This window comes from Pinus tabuliformis, chromosome 8, assembly GCF_031772625.1.
Source record: "Pinus tabuliformis cultivar Carrire ecotype Pingquan chromosome 8, CPIR1, whole genome shotgun sequence".
In the NCBI taxonomy this organism is placed as follows: domain Eukaryota; kingdom Viridiplantae; phylum Streptophyta; class Pinopsida; order Pinales; family Pinaceae; genus Pinus; species Pinus tabuliformis.
Genome location: NC_142294.1, coordinates 234,728,717 through 234,745,630, shown reverse-complemented (window position 1 = coordinate 234,745,630; position 16,914 = coordinate 234,728,717). Strand labels below are relative to the sequence as shown.

The following is a 16,914-nucleotide window of genomic DNA, read 5'->3' as shown; positions in this document are numbered from 1 at the left end:
GACACACTACAACAGCACAAGATTAGGAGAGGCATCTCTATAAGCAAGTGTGCTGGGTTCGAGGGAGTGCAGAGAGGCTAGAGATTTAGATCTATAGGGAATATCGAGCACAATCTAGGGCAAATATGTTGGATCAGATCCAGGTTTATTTGTATTATGTATTTTCTCAGTTGAGCCATTATCCCAGGATGGGATCCGACATAAGTTTGGATCATTAATAAAAAAAATTGTTTGGCAGAATCTGTATCGTTTAATGAAATCGGTTATTTTAAATTTGCTTCCTTTGAATATGTGTTAAGAACCTAGATATGTATTTAATGAGTAGATCAATTTTCTACTCGGAATTAAGTGTCGTGTGCTAGGTTTGTAGGAAAACTGGCAATTTACTCCTTCATCAGCTCTAATTTTATACTTGTTTATCATAGAATCTAGATTGTTTCCTTATCATTGTTATAAAATATTTACATGTTGTAAATTTTGATAACGTCTTTCGAATTAATCACATCATAAGTTGTTGGTCGACGTTTTGAACCATCTAATGTGGTTCATCCTTAGGACAAAGGTGAAAAAACCAATCAGTCATCTTGTTTAAATAGCAGAGATGCATCCAGTTCCAAAGATAGTCGTTAGGAAAATAAAGTATATTAATTAAAAGTTGAACGTTGGGTTAGAGAATAGTTCAATATATTATTATATTATAATTTATTTATTTATTTATTTATTTTTAGTTGAATAGGTCGATATATAATATTATATTATAAAAAATCCAAAAAATCATCAAAAAATCAAACAGTTAGTTAAGGAAACTCATAAAAATAAAAGAAAATAAATGGAAGAGAACAATTTGGTAAACAGTGAAGAAAATGGAAAAAAAATAAAGTAGAATTAAATTAAATTATTATAAAATAAGAATTATATTATTTTATTATAAAATCAGTGCAAATATCATTATAGTAATATGTATTATTATTATGATATAATATTAAAATATTTATGCAGAAAATATGAATCAGGTTTAAAAATATATATAAGAAAAAGACTATTGATAATAAATTGTATAATATTAACAAATAAACTATATATATAAAATAAAATAAAATAAATAACTAAATAACTAAATAATAATAATAGTAATAAATAAAAGAAAGAAATTACAAGAGAACGGATTAAAAAAAAGGGAGAGGGGGATAAGAGACACCCTCAATCTCGATGGCCTCCCTTAACTTCCTATGGTGGAAGTGATCAATCCTCGCAATGACCTTGGAATTCTCAATGCAGACATGGTGTTTGGTTTTCTTAGCATGTTCAACTATAGTTGAAGAGCGAGAACGATTGTGCTTAATATTTGTTGCATGCTCTTGAATTCTTTTATTAATAGAGCGACCAGTTTCCCCAATGTAGGGAATCCCACAAGAGCAAGGGATTGAGTAAACCCCTTTCATGTCTTTAGGGTTAACTGGGTCCTTAATGGATCTAAGGGAATTTCTAATGGTATTAAGGGGTTTGAAGGTAGCAAAAACTCTATTCTTTTAAGGATATGAGCAATCTTATCAGTGGTCCCATGGATGAACGGAAGTTGGACCTTGGAAACTTGTTCATCACAAGCATTTTTTATTCTTGGTTCTTTACTAGCTTTTTGAAAAGCTTTGAGACCCTATTTCTTGCTATATCCATTCCTTTCAAAGACTTCTGAAATATGAGATTTCTCCTTTTCCAAGTGATTTTCATCATAAATCCTTAGAACACGGGTGGCTAGCATGTTAGGAACTCTGAATTTTGCACCGGAAAATGGTGAGAATTAGCATGAAGCTAAGTAACCAGATTCGTTCTATAGGGCCCACGAATCTGAATCCGTCGTGTCCAACACGATTCTCTCGAAATTCGTGTCCAAAAATATGACACGTCGTGTCCTATTTTGACAAATCGAATCCCCTAGCGTGTCACGATTTTGGAAATCGTATCCTATTTTCCAAGACTCGTTAGGCGGCAAAAGTGACCTGCGTGGGTATGAAAAGGCCGCATTTGGTCATTACAGCCATGCATATTTTCATTTGGCAAGCGTTTTGGCAGCTTAATGATCAAGTCTAGGCCCTAGTATTGATATGCTATTCATGGTAATGTTCAATTCTTAAAGTAAAAGTGACATTCTCCTTAATCTTCATTTCCATCCTTTTACTTAAATTTTTAACATTGCCATGAAATGACTCAAGATGTTTGAGAGTGGTTCTGGCCTCATTAGATTTCATTAGGAGAAAGTAGAATTTTAGATTTCATTCAAAATCCAGCAGACTTATCAGTTTTTCAGGATTTTAGGATTGGGGGATTGCAATGTTTCCATTGAATTTTGTCATGTATTAGGGTATGGAACTCGTATTTAATCAAACCAGGAGCTTCTGAAAATGTCGCTCCTGCTCCCATTTTCACTCCCGCTCCCGTTTTCGCTCCCACTCCCCGCTCCCAAGTAACATTGTTCCTGATGATATGGGTCTGGACACCAATGTTGAGTTGGCATTGGCTAACATGGATCTCAATTATCCAGTGCTAGAGCCTGTTAGATTTGATGACTTAGAGGGGTCATCCTCCACACCAGCAGATGCAAAGGCGACTACGGATACAGGGGAGGAGGAGGATGCAGAGGAGAGCAGTGGGGACCATGATGATGAGGACATTGATGCTGATTCTGATGCTAATTGATGCCTTGAGGCTTGTATACCTATAGTTGTTTTATATTTTCTATTTCTATTTGCCATTGGCATTGCACCAACACTACCTATGTAACACATTTTGATTTGATGACTTAATGAGAAAACTACAGTTGTCAGTGTTTATCTTACTATCTTGTAGTTGTAAGTTGTCTTTCAGTTATGAATTATGAATCATGATTTATGTGACCAGTACCACTGACATGTATTTGAATTTTGTATGTACTATGCATGCTAATAGGTATAGATGAAGATCTATGTTTGAAATAAATAAATTTGTATCATTAATTAAAATTTGTGTAAGAAATATCTAATTTTTAATATATATATAAAATAATATATAACGAATCCTACGTGTCCTGTTCCGGGGGGTCAATGTGTCCGAATCCGACACCACGAATCCCGAATCCTACGAATCCCGAATCCCCGTGTCCGGTGACTTAGGCATGAAGATATTGTTCTGTGTGAGATTTTTTACAGAACACTTGGTGGGATATGGAACCATCTTCCATTCTAGAGAGGAGAATACCAAGGAAAGGAAGGTTACCGTCAACCTCAACCTCCATTGTGAATTTGATGGAGTCAGATTGAGAATTAAGATGGGAAAGAAACAAATCTAACTTCTCACGACCAGGGGGCCATGTGAAATTTGCGAAAACCAGAATCCTATTGCAGCAACTAATAATTATTCTCCTAATTGTTAATTTAATTTTAACAATTTATTTATTGCTTCCTACAGCGAGTAATAAATAACTCACACTACAACCTACACAAATAAATTTGCAAAAGAATAAACGTTGGAAGAAATGCTAGCACACATACATAAAATGACACAGTTATTTTTGGACCAATGTCCTCGGAAAAACCCAACATGGGAAAACCAGTGCAGCAGTGAGGGTTTAATTTTATTATGCAGCAGTGAAATCTGAGTACATATATGGATGCCCAACTGACAATCCAAACAACAAGAAAAACCGCGCAAAATACTGAGGGGACTTACCCTTCTCCCACAAACAATCTTTGGCTCGGCTTTCCCTATCAAAACTCGGCCTCCTGGAGCTCTGCGTCAGCCTCTGCATTGCTCTGTGTAGCTGGCTAAATAGCTTGCTTCGGACTGGGCTCTGATGAAGTCGTTCTGCCTCTGGATGTTGAGGAAATCGCCTCTCCGAACCTCTAGGACTTCTTCCCAACCTCTGGAACTAAGAACAATTTTCCTTCCTCCAAATCAAACTATCTTGCTGAAGCAATTGCATTGCCCCTCAACGTTGCCTCTTTGGGATAATTCGACTCTCTTGCTGCTGCCTCTCCGGATTTGGAAAATCTTTCCTCCGGATCACTGTCTTTGCCCCTCACTCACTGCTTCGATCTCACTAACTCTCTCTCCGGCAACTGATTGTTGCTACTCTGGAAATCGATCTGCTCATGAAATCGAACTACTCAAGTGTCTTCTCCAAGTGCCCATTGACTTCTTCTTATAATCCTCTATTGGGACTCCAACGGCCAAGATTAAATCTTAATCGATGGCTAGGATTAACTTGAAGTTGATCCCTGTGAGTTTCTAGATCATTCATGCTTTGACTTAATTAATTATGATTAATTAACCATATTCCCTAAGTTTAGACTTAGGAAATATTTAAAAACTGGCTAATAATCTAATTAAGTCATTTCTAGGCGGAATTTCCAAAAACGATTTCTGGGTTTTGGAGATCTCCTATATTCTAGCCTCTCCACAAAATTTCATGGCTAGAACACATCCGATGCTACAAAAACTAACACTCCTTAGCGAGGAATGTGTTCTAGTGCTCTACTGCTCAACCTATAGAGGCACCATGTCTTTGCATCATCTCTTGTCACGTTGTTGATGTCCAAAATAATGCTTTGTGCCCTCGCTTCTTTCACCTCACGAAAGTCTATGGCAATTGGATCTAAAATTGGCGGAACTACTGTGGCATTGACAAAGTGTCACAGTTTGTTCTCCTTGAGAACAGCTATGCTTTGAACCCTCCATTAAAGATAGTTCGAGGACCCTTCTAGTCTGTCTTCATATCGAACACTGGTGGCCATGTTGGATTAAACCATTGAATCACTTGTTTGTTGGAATCTTGAACTCCTTTGAGTTCGTGCCTGTGTCAAATGCCCTTGGTTTCATACTCAAAGACTATTGCTCTGATACCATGTTAGATTTCTTGAACCCAAATCAAATTATATGCCCAATAAAATTATACTCAGGACAAAAATAAAATGCGACTTTCAATTCTGAATTTTATGACACCAAATACACTGGGTTTCTAACTCAGCTTGCACAGCAAAAATAAAATAATAAAAAAACCAAGCACATAAAAATATTTTGACACAGTTTTACCCTGGAAACCCCAATGTGGGGAAAAACTAGCAAAGTTTGAGCTTCTAATCAACTTGGAAATTTTGATTATAGCAAGTGTACACTTCAGAAAATTACAGCAGCAAAAAGACTCAGCAATTTCACTGTAATGTCTTGCCCTATGTGGCCTATTCGACCCAGAAAATATTATTGCATGACTTTGATAAATATGTCCTGTATGGACCAGCTTTTTTAGCCTGTACCGCCGTGAAAATTTCAGCCTGTATGGCCCAGATAAACTCATGCTACTTTTTCAAATTTGGCCTATTTGTTGCCTCTGAGCCTTAACCTATTCGTTTTCTTCTCTTGCTGTCGGTTCAACCTACTTTTCTCAGTTGAAAGCCTAATTGCTTGTGCCAAATCAATCTACCTCTCCAACAATCTATTTCCCTTTTTATAATTTATGACCTAATCTCCAAAGTGATGGAGGGTTGAGATTGCATCTCCACACTTGAGATCTATAGTCACAATATAATCTTTCGTTGACCTTTTTAACTTTATAAAAGTTGGTCAATAAAGTAATAAAGTAAAAAATTTAATTAATGACTTTATTCCTAAGATCCAAAGTTGGGGAATAATTGAATAATTTTGTTGTGAAAGAATCTTGATGATTCACTGCATGTCATGACACTTGACCGATTCAAAACCACCTACCAAGCTATAGTTTCAATAGCGGATAATCCTTCTCAAGAGCAAGATTGAATATTGATGCTCAGGGTATTGTAATGTGTATGTATATAGATATAGTAATTAATAGTAAATGAAAGGGCACATCCTATCTAGAAGACATGACATAAGAAAGGAGATGTTCCATCAATGTGTATATACCATCACAGAGGTCATTGTAAATCATCTCACTTCTACAGATTTATGTCGTATATCTTTCTAATGCTGAATGTTTATTAGTAAATGAACTTTGTTCAATTCATTGGTATCAGATCTGAGTTCTGATCTTAACCCCAAGCCACACATTTCACCAAACCTTGGTCAAGAATTTCATTGCCCTTAGCAACATATATGTTCATCTCTAACTACACCCAAAACTTTCGAATTTCTCTAATTTTGGTCTTTGACCACCCCTCGCTTTTGACCATTTAAAGTCAAAAATTCTGTTGAATAAAGTGTATCTCTGCTGCAAACATATCGAAATTGTGGCACTTGAGCGTTTGGAGTGTAAAACTGGACATTATTTGGTCAGAACACATGGCCAATCAAACTGTTGACGTCTGCCAAAATCCACCCAGGAAGACACGCGTTTCCTTGGAACAGTCGTCGCTCGAGTATCGTTAAGCGTTGGAGAAATCGTGAGTATATGTAAATAAAAGTTGTGTTTGCAATCGAATTAAAATCACTGTGAAAGATCAGAGAAGACGTTTCCCTGCCAGTTCTGAGAAACCACCAAGAAAAAACAGTGCATCGAACAACTATTTGCCGCCAGAATACAGTGTCGGAGTCGGAGGAGAGGTAGCATCCCTAAGCCGCCATTACTATTGCCATTTGCACGTTCAAACAGTAACCACAACAAAATCCTCCAAAAGATAGCCGTGTAACCTATCTAGGTATAAACAGAACATTGAGATGTTGACTATCAGAAGCAAAGTCACAAAATTCCAAGTTCTTTACTCATATATGAGCACAGGAGCGTGGTCTCCTTAAAACCGCACCCGTGTCACAATATAGGCACGATATTGGAGATATTGTGACTCTTTGGTATACAACTCCACGATACGCGGCTAAGATCTCACATTTTCGGGATAGTGGACGAAATTACGCAACGAAAGCCATCGAGACCGTTGGTGTCTAACGCGACCTGGGATAGAGTCGCCGAACACGCCGGAGAGAAGACGTCTGTCCAAATCAAGGGTAACAGTATTCGCCCAAAAGTAGTAAGCCTGGACCGAGTATTCCGGTTGGCGGCAGCCTCTTCCAGGTCGCTGGCACCTGGCCCTCTCTGTCCCTCTGTCATGACCATGAGGCGCAAGGTTCAAGGAGAAGGGTTTGACTCTCCTCGGGTCCGTTGGGTTAGGTTCACAAAATTAAGTCGATTGTGCCACTCGCAAGGGTCATTACTCGATTGTACCACTCCTTTACTTGGCCCAGCAAGGTCATTATTGCAAGTTGTTTTTACTGAGACTTTTTGGAAACTTTTCCGGTCTAATTTCTCTAAAATCCGACGGGAATTTATGGATTATGGAAATCACAAGCTTGATAATGGACATTGCAAGCTTGATTATGGCTAACCCTCGCACAATCGAAGTGCCCTAGGGCTTTTTCAGGGTGTTGAATCCATATATACAGTGAAAAAAAAAACTAGTGTAAATAACACAAATCAAGATTTCACATCAATTTTTCCCGCCGGATTCCAACACCCGAAAGTACAAAAAGTCACACTAAAAACAACTCCCGAAAAGATGTTCACCCAAAGTGTATCGTGAACCTGTATCTGTTGTGGCCCTGTCCTTCTAGGTTTGGCTCCCTGAGTTGAAATCCGGCGGGAATTTATGGATTATGGAAATCACAAGCTTGATAATGGACATCGCAAGCTTGATCATGGCTAACCCTTGCACAATCGAAGTGCCCTAGGGCTTTTTCAGGGTGTTGAATCCATATATACAGTGAAAAAAAAAAACTAGTGTAAATAACACAAATCAAGATTTCACATCAATTTTTTCCGCCGGATTTCAACACCCGAAAGTCCAAAAAGTCACACTAAAAACAACTCCCGAAAAGATGTTCACCCAAAGTGTATCATGAACCTGTATCTGTTGTGGCCCTGTCCTTCTAGGTTTGTCTCCCTGAGTTGAGGCGTGCAGCACTTCAAGTGGGCCCACCGGATTCCAACACCCAAAAGTCCAAAAAATCGCACTAAAGACAACTCCCGAAAAGTGTTCACCCAAAGTGTATCGTGAACCCATATCTGTTGTGGCCCTGTCCCTCTAGGTTAGGCTCCCTGAGTTGAGGCGTGCAGTGCCTTCAGGTGGGCCTGCCAAGGGTCATCACTATGGAAAAAGTGTTCACCCAAAATGTGTATCGTGAACTTGTATCGATTGTGGCTCTACCTTGTGCGTTGTTTTTTAATTTTTTGAAAATGTAAATTTACAAATGACTCTCACTCTCAACCCCTCTCATAAAGTTTGAACCCCGATATTGATGGTACTAAACACACAAACATTTGAACCTTTCTGAACATTGATGGCATTAAGTCCCACAAACCTAATAGTGTAAAATAGTACCAATTAGAATTAAAGAGTATGTAAAAAAAGCATAGAGTATGTAAAAAAAACATAGTGGGTCCCTTGTATTTTGAGTGGTAATTAATTATTCAAAAAAATGAATTACTCAATTGAATATCAAAGTGACATGCAAATACAATTGCAAATAAATAGAAAAGAAAAGAAAAATATAGAAATAACAAGTTAAGAAATTAGAAAAATATAAATATTTTTCTAAAGATAGACTACTAAATTTCTAGCTTAAAAGATTATAGTAAAAACTCACTTGCACAAATCAAGAAAACAAGACATATAAGACAATGCAGTCAAAAGTTGGAACAAGAGAGTCAAAATATGGAAGAAAAACTCAAAAAGAGTTTATAATATAAAAAGAATGAAGAAAATGATCACTTAATGAACTTTAATCAAACGTTGTTTGAACAAATCAAAAGGTTAAAAGATGAGAAAGGAAATCCAGATATTAAAAATAAATTTGAGAAATCAAAAAATGAGAAACTTTCACAGCTAAGGAATCATAATCAAAACCCATTAAGATAAACTAAGAAGCTAAAGAATGATAAGAAGTTGCAACAAAACAAGGTTGAACAACTTACCAAGAAAAAAACATTAATAAATAAAAAAGCTTTGACTGAACCTATGGAACTAGAGAAGTCTTCAAACATAAAAATCCATGTTAAGACATTTTCAAATGTTAAATTACAAATGATAGAAATTCTAAATGTGCTTACTAATAGAACTTCAATGATCACAAAGCAACAGAAGTACCTGAAAAGTACATGAGAAAAGCATTAAAAGTATGATAAGGAAAAGTCATGTTATAAAGACACATTATCAGCATCTTAATCACAAGAACTAGTACCTTAACCAATCTGTGTATCAATATTGCTTTGAACAAAAACAATTAACCTTTATTTTGAAGAATATTGATGCGAGTACAATTGAGTCTCAATAAAAGTTCATCTTGGGAATCCTATAAGTGCAAAGTTCCAAAAAGGATCGAATTAACCTAGTCAAACCCCCTCACAATTTGACAATTTTATTCAATGCTTAGAGGATCATATCATCTTGTGTCATCATCAATTAGAGCTACAAGAACAGAAAAACATGAGACTACATCACAAGCCAAAACAAGGGATGATTTGTGCAAGTAATTTTTTACTATCATCATTTACGCAAGAAATTTTGTCCCCTCTTTCTAATAATTCATCACCAAACATACCTTTGATATCCTTATATTTTTCTGGCTGCTTAACTAGTTCATCCTCTACTTTTTTTATTTGTGATTGTTATATATATATATATATATATATATCTCACACCTACCGCAATCCCTCCAAGAGTCCAAAATAATGCAGGCATCCCAATGTTCATTGTAAACAACTCAACTTGTGGATTAAATCTTAGCAACTCCAAAATCAAAAGTTGGTCTGCACTAAAAAGACCATACTCCTAAGCAAGAGCATGCCAATACTTCCATTAATGAGATGCAGAGTTCCACAAATCACCCTAGAAGAAGCTGCTCTTTTGACTCAAACAGCAAGCCTAAAATGGTGGCAAATCAACAACACATGAACCTTAAGTCTACCAGCTCCAAATGGGCTGACAAGACAAATCCCACCCTGCACAACTACTCCCTCAATGCCAACGAAACAATCTTACAACAGTTTTCCACGCTGTCCAAATGCTCCTGATGATGATAAAGCCCAGCACCTGAAGCACATAGATGATATCACAAAGACCAAATTCCCCTCAACCTCAACTAGTATGCTATGTTGTGCTCACCCAATGTTAATGCATGGTGGGGAGCAGGGTCTTCCATTGGTTTCATCGTTCTAGGCATATGACCTATGCTCTCATCTCCAAGAATCCAATCAACAAATCAATTCACATGATAAGAATGTATTCTCCTTACACAAGAATAATTCCTACCCACTACAATCCTCTCTAATGTACTATGATAACCTCCCAGTGACTTGCACTAAGCCTTTGTTGAAGTTGGACTACCCATCTTGGTACCTCTCTTGTTTCCTCTCATCCCAAAGCCATCATAGGGTCATCACCACCTTTACTGCATATGTTACTCTCTAATTTAGTTTACTAATTCCACACATCACTCTCTTGGGTGTTGCAAATCACTCATTTTTGGCTGCTCTGTCCCAACCTGACTACTCAGCAACAACACCAAATAATACAATTTCTCCACCGAAGTTACACAGTTTGAAAAACAAGAAAAGATTTGATTCAGTTGTGTGCACATAACATCCATATCTCACCCATACCATACAGATGAGCACAAGAGAATTACTCAACACAATGTTCATATGCAATCGTGTTGATGCTGATAATAATGATACCATTCATTTTTTAGGGGATGCTCTTTATACAACATGTGAGGCAACACGCTCTACTATAGTTGGGAAAATGTCAATTCACCACCGTACAAGAACAAGTGCTACATGCAGATAATGTATATATGTACACTAATGACATGTATGCTAACCATTCATTAATGATCTTACAACATCGTCATTCTTATTATATGTACATAACTACTTTATTCATGGTAATGAACATTTTGGAGCTAGCAGCAGAATCTAAATGTTATTTGACCAAATGAAGTCCTTGAGATTGTGGTACTACGAGCTGTTTGAGAATCCCTTTATTTATACTTCTGATGGAAATTGCAATTGCAAATGTCCAACAGCCCACAGTCTGATCTCAAAACGTTTTAAGGAGTGCTGCAGTTCCAAATGCCCAAGCTTGTCCATAGAAACCTTAAGCTTAAATGTCAGGACTCAGGAAACTTTAATCAGACCCCATACTCAGAATTGGAATAAAAAGAAAAACAAGAGCCTCTGAATTCTTGGAGTGAGGATTTCATTAATTTGGCTTTCAACCTTAAAGCCCAACAAAGACAAAGGTCGATGTAGAACCTCAGAAAACAGCCAGTTAGAAGAGGAGAATTGGATATGTTTTGGTTGCCCTGTGAAGAATGGGTTCCTTGTGTGTAGAAATATGTACTAAAAATCAATCATATTCTATAATCCTTTAAACAGCAGCTACTTTTCCTAGAGTTCATCTCAAGATGTATAACTTTTTCTATACTAGAATAAATATTTTGGTGTAATTTAATGCATATTGAACTAATTTGCTAGACATTGAAGAAAAGGAAATGGGTATATACCATTCCTCTGTCAAAAATAAAAAATATTCTCCTGCCCTAGGAATTCCTCTTTTTTTTGATAGACAGAGAGAGATACATAGAAATTATTCTCTTCTTGCCAAGGTAATGGTACTAAACATACCTTTCCAAGTTGCTCTAATCTGAATACTGCTTCATCCCTTAGAATGTTTGAAAATGAATCCAATTTCATCTCTGTTTCCTGTTTGTTCCATTCTGCCCACAAAGAATAAATTTAGATTCTCTGAGAATGCACATCTCTAAATACTATTCTTTTCTTAAAAATTGTGAATGCTTTTTCTAATAAAATACCAAAATTGGTTAAATTGACTAGAGATTACGCCAATGATAAAAAGCCCATACAAAAACATGGTAGCAGCAAAAGGCTTCCTAAAATGAAAATGCGACAACAACAGGAAATGAAACAACATAACCTAAGTGTACAAGTAGGTTATCCTAGGAGGGAAAACCCTAGACAGTAAAAGAAAACGAGTGAAAGAAACAATATCTGGATAGAATTGTATTTGCAACCAAGAGAAAGCAAAGAAACTGAACTCTAATGACCTACAGGACAAATGATCACAGAGTTTCTGCCAAGATTCTAACATCTTATACAAACTGAATATAACTTTCTTTAACCAATCAAATTTCAATTGATCTATTTATATCAGCATCCATATGATTCAGCTACTAGATCTGAAATCATCTACATCTGGCCATTAGTTTCTAATTCTCTAACCTACTATTTTCTAATAGCTTACTCTTCAAAACAATCTCATTTCCTATTCTTCTCAGCCTTGTGCATCTCTAAGTCCACTGCTTCTTCCTTAGTAATTATTCATAATGGAGTAAGATCTTCTGGAAAAAAAGCCTTAGATGTTTAACCTTTACATTACACTAGAATATTTCTCCTAGGATCCTTCCCACTTAACATTGGAGTCTTGGACCTAAGTCCATTGTTTTCCCAATTCTGTTGGATCCAATAATATCGAAATTTTAAGGTTTACACTCTTTTTATCACACTGTTCGCACGAGGTGCTTATTTTGATATATGCTGAATTATATCATTGCCAAAGTTTCAAATTGAATTTTCTCTTACAATTACAACTTCTGGTATGGTTCCAAACTCCTGGTTACATTTTACTGTTGTAATTACCATTTCTTAAATGTGAACTCTCGTATATATTAATTAAAACAGCTTCATATTATATGTTACCTCTTGTAAATTTTATTACAAGAAAAGAAAGTATCAAATGCTTGTAAAAGCTATGTTCTGAACCCATGCAAAGGAAATTTCTTCTGATGCCCACGGGGGCAGCTCAGTTGGCGATCACTATGTTATGAAGTACTATGCAAAACCTGAGATTCAAGGTTCAAATCCCCCGTGGGTCGGCCAACAAAGAAAAAGGAAATTTTTCTGCAAAATGCAAGCATCAGTTGTTTGAAAATATAACCATTTTGGTAATATAGAAAATTTCTAGCATAGGGAAGTTCTTAAAATTCATACACAGTTTGCTGACACTGCTTGCTACGCAAATGGGCAGCTACATTAAAGACATCTTAGAATACTGGAGAAAGTATTTAGATAGTTTAGACGTGGCATAGCTACAGGGCAAGATTATACATATTACAAACCATGGTTGCGATCCAAATCAGCAGAAGAATCCTTTGCAGGTGCAGCACTCATCCAGAAATTAGGAATCGGAGAATCAGAACCCTAACCCTAAATTTTATATATATATTTAAAATTTAAATTTTATATGGAAAGAAATGAAATCTGAATTAATGCATATCAACTATTTAGCTTTCATACTCATGGTCAGTTGGGGAATGAGACAAGACCACCAAGTTTGCTGAAAGCAGATAGCATCATCAAATATTCACTAGTAGGTGACTAGACATCAGTTCGAAGCATGGACACCATAGACTGATTTTTTTGCTATTAGGGATACACAAAAACATAAATAGTTAACCAGCTAGAATCCAATGCTGCATTTGAAGTTTGAACCGTACATCAAAGTCTGCATAACTACCAAGTATTCTAAGTAAGACAGGACTAATGATGAAAATGCAAGTCAAACTCCAAGCTTTGACCAGCATATTAGGGAGAGAGAAGAAGAAGGCCCCCAATAATTTTCAAGGTGTAAAGTTTAAACTGCTTGCATGTTTCAAATTTCAATAACGTTGATTCAAATAAAAGGCTAAAAAATGTCTGAAAGAATGCAAAGCCAAATATAGCAAACTGCAGAAGATGGAAAACGCAGGTAAAAATCCCCAAAAGTAACCAAAGAAAACTCATATGCATGTTTATGTTCCCCAGTTTCCAAAACGAATATAAACCAGCAAGAAGGTGCACTTAGCAATCCCCTATGAACTATACAAACATATTAGGAAGAGATATGGAGAAAGGTCCCCAATAATTCTCAGAGTGTATGCTGCTTGCATCTTTCAATACTGCTGATTCATTGTGTCACTCCCTAGTCCTACCCTTACTAACATCACTAGTTGAACGAAAACAGCTATTACACATCGATTCTACAACATACTCATATATGGGGCTTCACATCTATTGAACCGAGAATATCAGGAATAAATCCGGCTCACTAGTAGGCAAAATTAGAAGATAACTAGAGCTATATGCACTAGAGGCCCCAATCAAGGCTTTATCACCTACCTTTTCATCCCTGCAGTGAATATATTGGCCTTGAATATTGGGTAGGCCACTTTTGATACTTCCTCTGCTTCTTCAAAGCAGTTTTACCAAGTTACCACTACAATTAAAGCATGAGAGCTCGGTATCAAAATCGCCTGGGAGTCGATTCCCTTAACATCTCAACAGATTCCAAAACTCAGATCTGAACCCTAAATGACAGGCAATAGATCCTACATCAGGAAACGAATCCTTCAACAAATCATGCCAAATCTGGAAGAAGCAGATCCAGATCACTGTTTCCCCGCTTCCTGCATGATTCACATCCGGGTACAGCACTAAGATTGGCAAATCCAGTAACTTTGTCGCAGGGTACTCAGCAGTTTTTTAGTGACTATAAATTGCACTTAAATTCAAGAGAGAGTCATTGTAACATTGGGATTGGTATGTTTCTCCCATAGATCCTCAGGATCTTCTGTGAATGTTAATTAAATTTCATTTCATTTCAAAATCCATATATGAACTGGTTACTGGACAGCCAACTTTCAACAGAAAAATCAAAAAAGGACACAAGCAGATCATAATGTTTGAGATTTCAGTGTAATCATATTGCAAGAGAAGGATCCTACTTATATAGCTATACAAAAAGAAGGTTTTTTCAGTCTAACCCAGCAGACTGTCAAAATTGCTGAATTGATCTCTTTTTGAGCTACGTGCAACTAGGCTGAAACAACAAAAGTTGTTTTCAGCCAGCACCGGAAGATGATATTAGGAAAATATGTTAATCTAGATTTTGCCACCATTTCTGTCTCTATCATTGCAAAGCAATATGTATCTGGAAATTTTGAAAATGGCATAAAATTCACTTTCAGTAATGGCCGACCTTATATTGCAATCATTATTGTATTTCTAGGCTTGGCTAAGGCCACCCTTGAGGCTTGTACACATAGGATTATAACCCTTCTTGGAGAAAGCACCTTAATCTTAATTAGTGTATAAAATATACAACTCTCATTTGTAATTTATCATCAAGTAATTCATATTCATCTTCTATCATCAAGAGATTCTTATTCATCTTTTCCGACTGATTTGCCTAAGGATACCTTGATGGGTTAGACTCTCTTTTGTTCGTGGGTTTCTTTCTCTTTCTACTGCACTTGTACTTGGGTTATTTAGCTTTGTAGGGTTGCGTCCCTCTTGGCTGATTTTTTTTTCAAGACTTGGGCTCCCCTAGTGCTGGTTTATTTTCTCTTTATTGCATAATTAGGATTGTGTCAGTTCCGTTTATTTCTCTCTATCTCTTATGAATCTCAACAGGATATGCGTCTGATACTTGGTGAGTGCATTCCAGTTATTTGGGACGATATCTGTCAAATGTTGATCACAAACTCGAAACTCATCAGAAGTTAAGACTTCCAGAAAACATGGATGCAAGCCACTCCAGACTCTTATGCTTCTCTAGGGAATGGGATTAGAAGATAGCATGCAAAGACACCCCTGTCGGACAGGGGTAGGTCCTGGGTTCTAGTCATAGCCTGTGTAGGGTTTGATCTAGTTGTGAAATTAAAACACATTCCATAGGTTCAATCCATGGTCCATCTAGTTCAGTGGAAATGGAATTGCAATAAAACCCTGGTAGATGTGTCCCTTCGATTGTTCGGGCTATCCACAACCCAACAAATCCATTTCTTATGGATACACAAAATAATCGAAATGGCTCTTCTCTTCCAATGTCGAGACAGAACCTACCTCTACCAAGGCAGACCCCATTTGAGAAATATAGCTCTTTATCAAGTACACTAACAAGAATCAACCCTCAGAAACCTATCTCCTACAGTTTCTCATGCATGTAATAGAAAAGTTCTAGAGAAATATCATTATTCAATCCCCTCAATAATGAATAGAACCCAAATGTTTAGTTAAGCGGGTCCGCGAGGCTCCAGAGACACACAGAACTTACAGAAACAGCTATGGTTAAAGTAATTCAATTCATGGCAACAAATAACCGATCTGTAAAGTTCATGTGACCAGGACAGAAAAATAAAATGAAAAATCCAATGCTCTCGAAATCCTACACTGCTTGTGCATGAACATTTCGGCACGGATATGGAAAAATGCTTACCAGGCAACGAAACTGCAGCAATTATAACTGCAACCGACAGAAAAGAGAACGTAACAGACAGCGAGCGCTCCATTCCTGTTTGTCTCGTGAAAAAAACAGGTTGAGCTTGCAAGAAATGAAATGGGACACTTCTTGTTATAGTGTTACGTGCACGAACAGAGAGCTGAGATTCTGCACTGATATATGGAATATGAGTGAATCAGAATCGAAGCATGAAATCTCAAAAAAAAAATTTAAAAAGTACTTTGTGAATGGTAAATCAATGGGATAGCACATGTCGGCGGACAATCCAGCTGTACTTTGCATAGAATCACGATAAAATGCAAAAGTTGAAAATGGGTATTTTAACACATGATTCTTGATTTGGGTAGTGGGTGTGACAATTTAGATTTAATTTGGGTGAAAATAAAAATTATTAGATTGCTTTGGCACATGAACAATTCAAAGTGATTCTCATGAAATGTTTAAAAATGGTAAAAAGTAGTTCATGCGATGGAAATCAACACAGTTGTAAACATCGAGTGCATAAGAATCAATACTTATAAAGGATATTTAAGGTTCTTGATTGGGGTGGTGAGTATGAAAATTGTTTCATTTTATTATCGTTGTATTGGAACATGAATCAGTTTAGAGTTATTCATGATAA

At 36.7% G+C, this 16,914-nt stretch overlaps 1 protein-coding gene across 1 annotated transcript in view; it reads right to left on the bottom strand.

Annotated features, from left to right (window-relative positions):
* The window catches only part of LOC149234988 (allantoate deiminase 2-like), a 104,060-nt gene extending 87,589 nt beyond the window's left edge, over positions 1-16,471 (bottom strand). The window contains exons 1-2 of the mRNA XM_089372036.1: positions 16,269-16,471; positions 11,621-11,712 (exon numbers count right to left, since the gene is read on the bottom strand). Coding sequence (XP_089228162.1) covers positions 11,621-11,712; positions 16,269-16,341 — 165 coding nt within the window. The 5' untranslated portion in view covers positions 16,342-16,471. The remainder of the gene's footprint in view (positions 1-11,620; positions 11,713-16,268) is intronic.
* Positions 16,472-16,914: the final 443 nt, after the last annotated feature.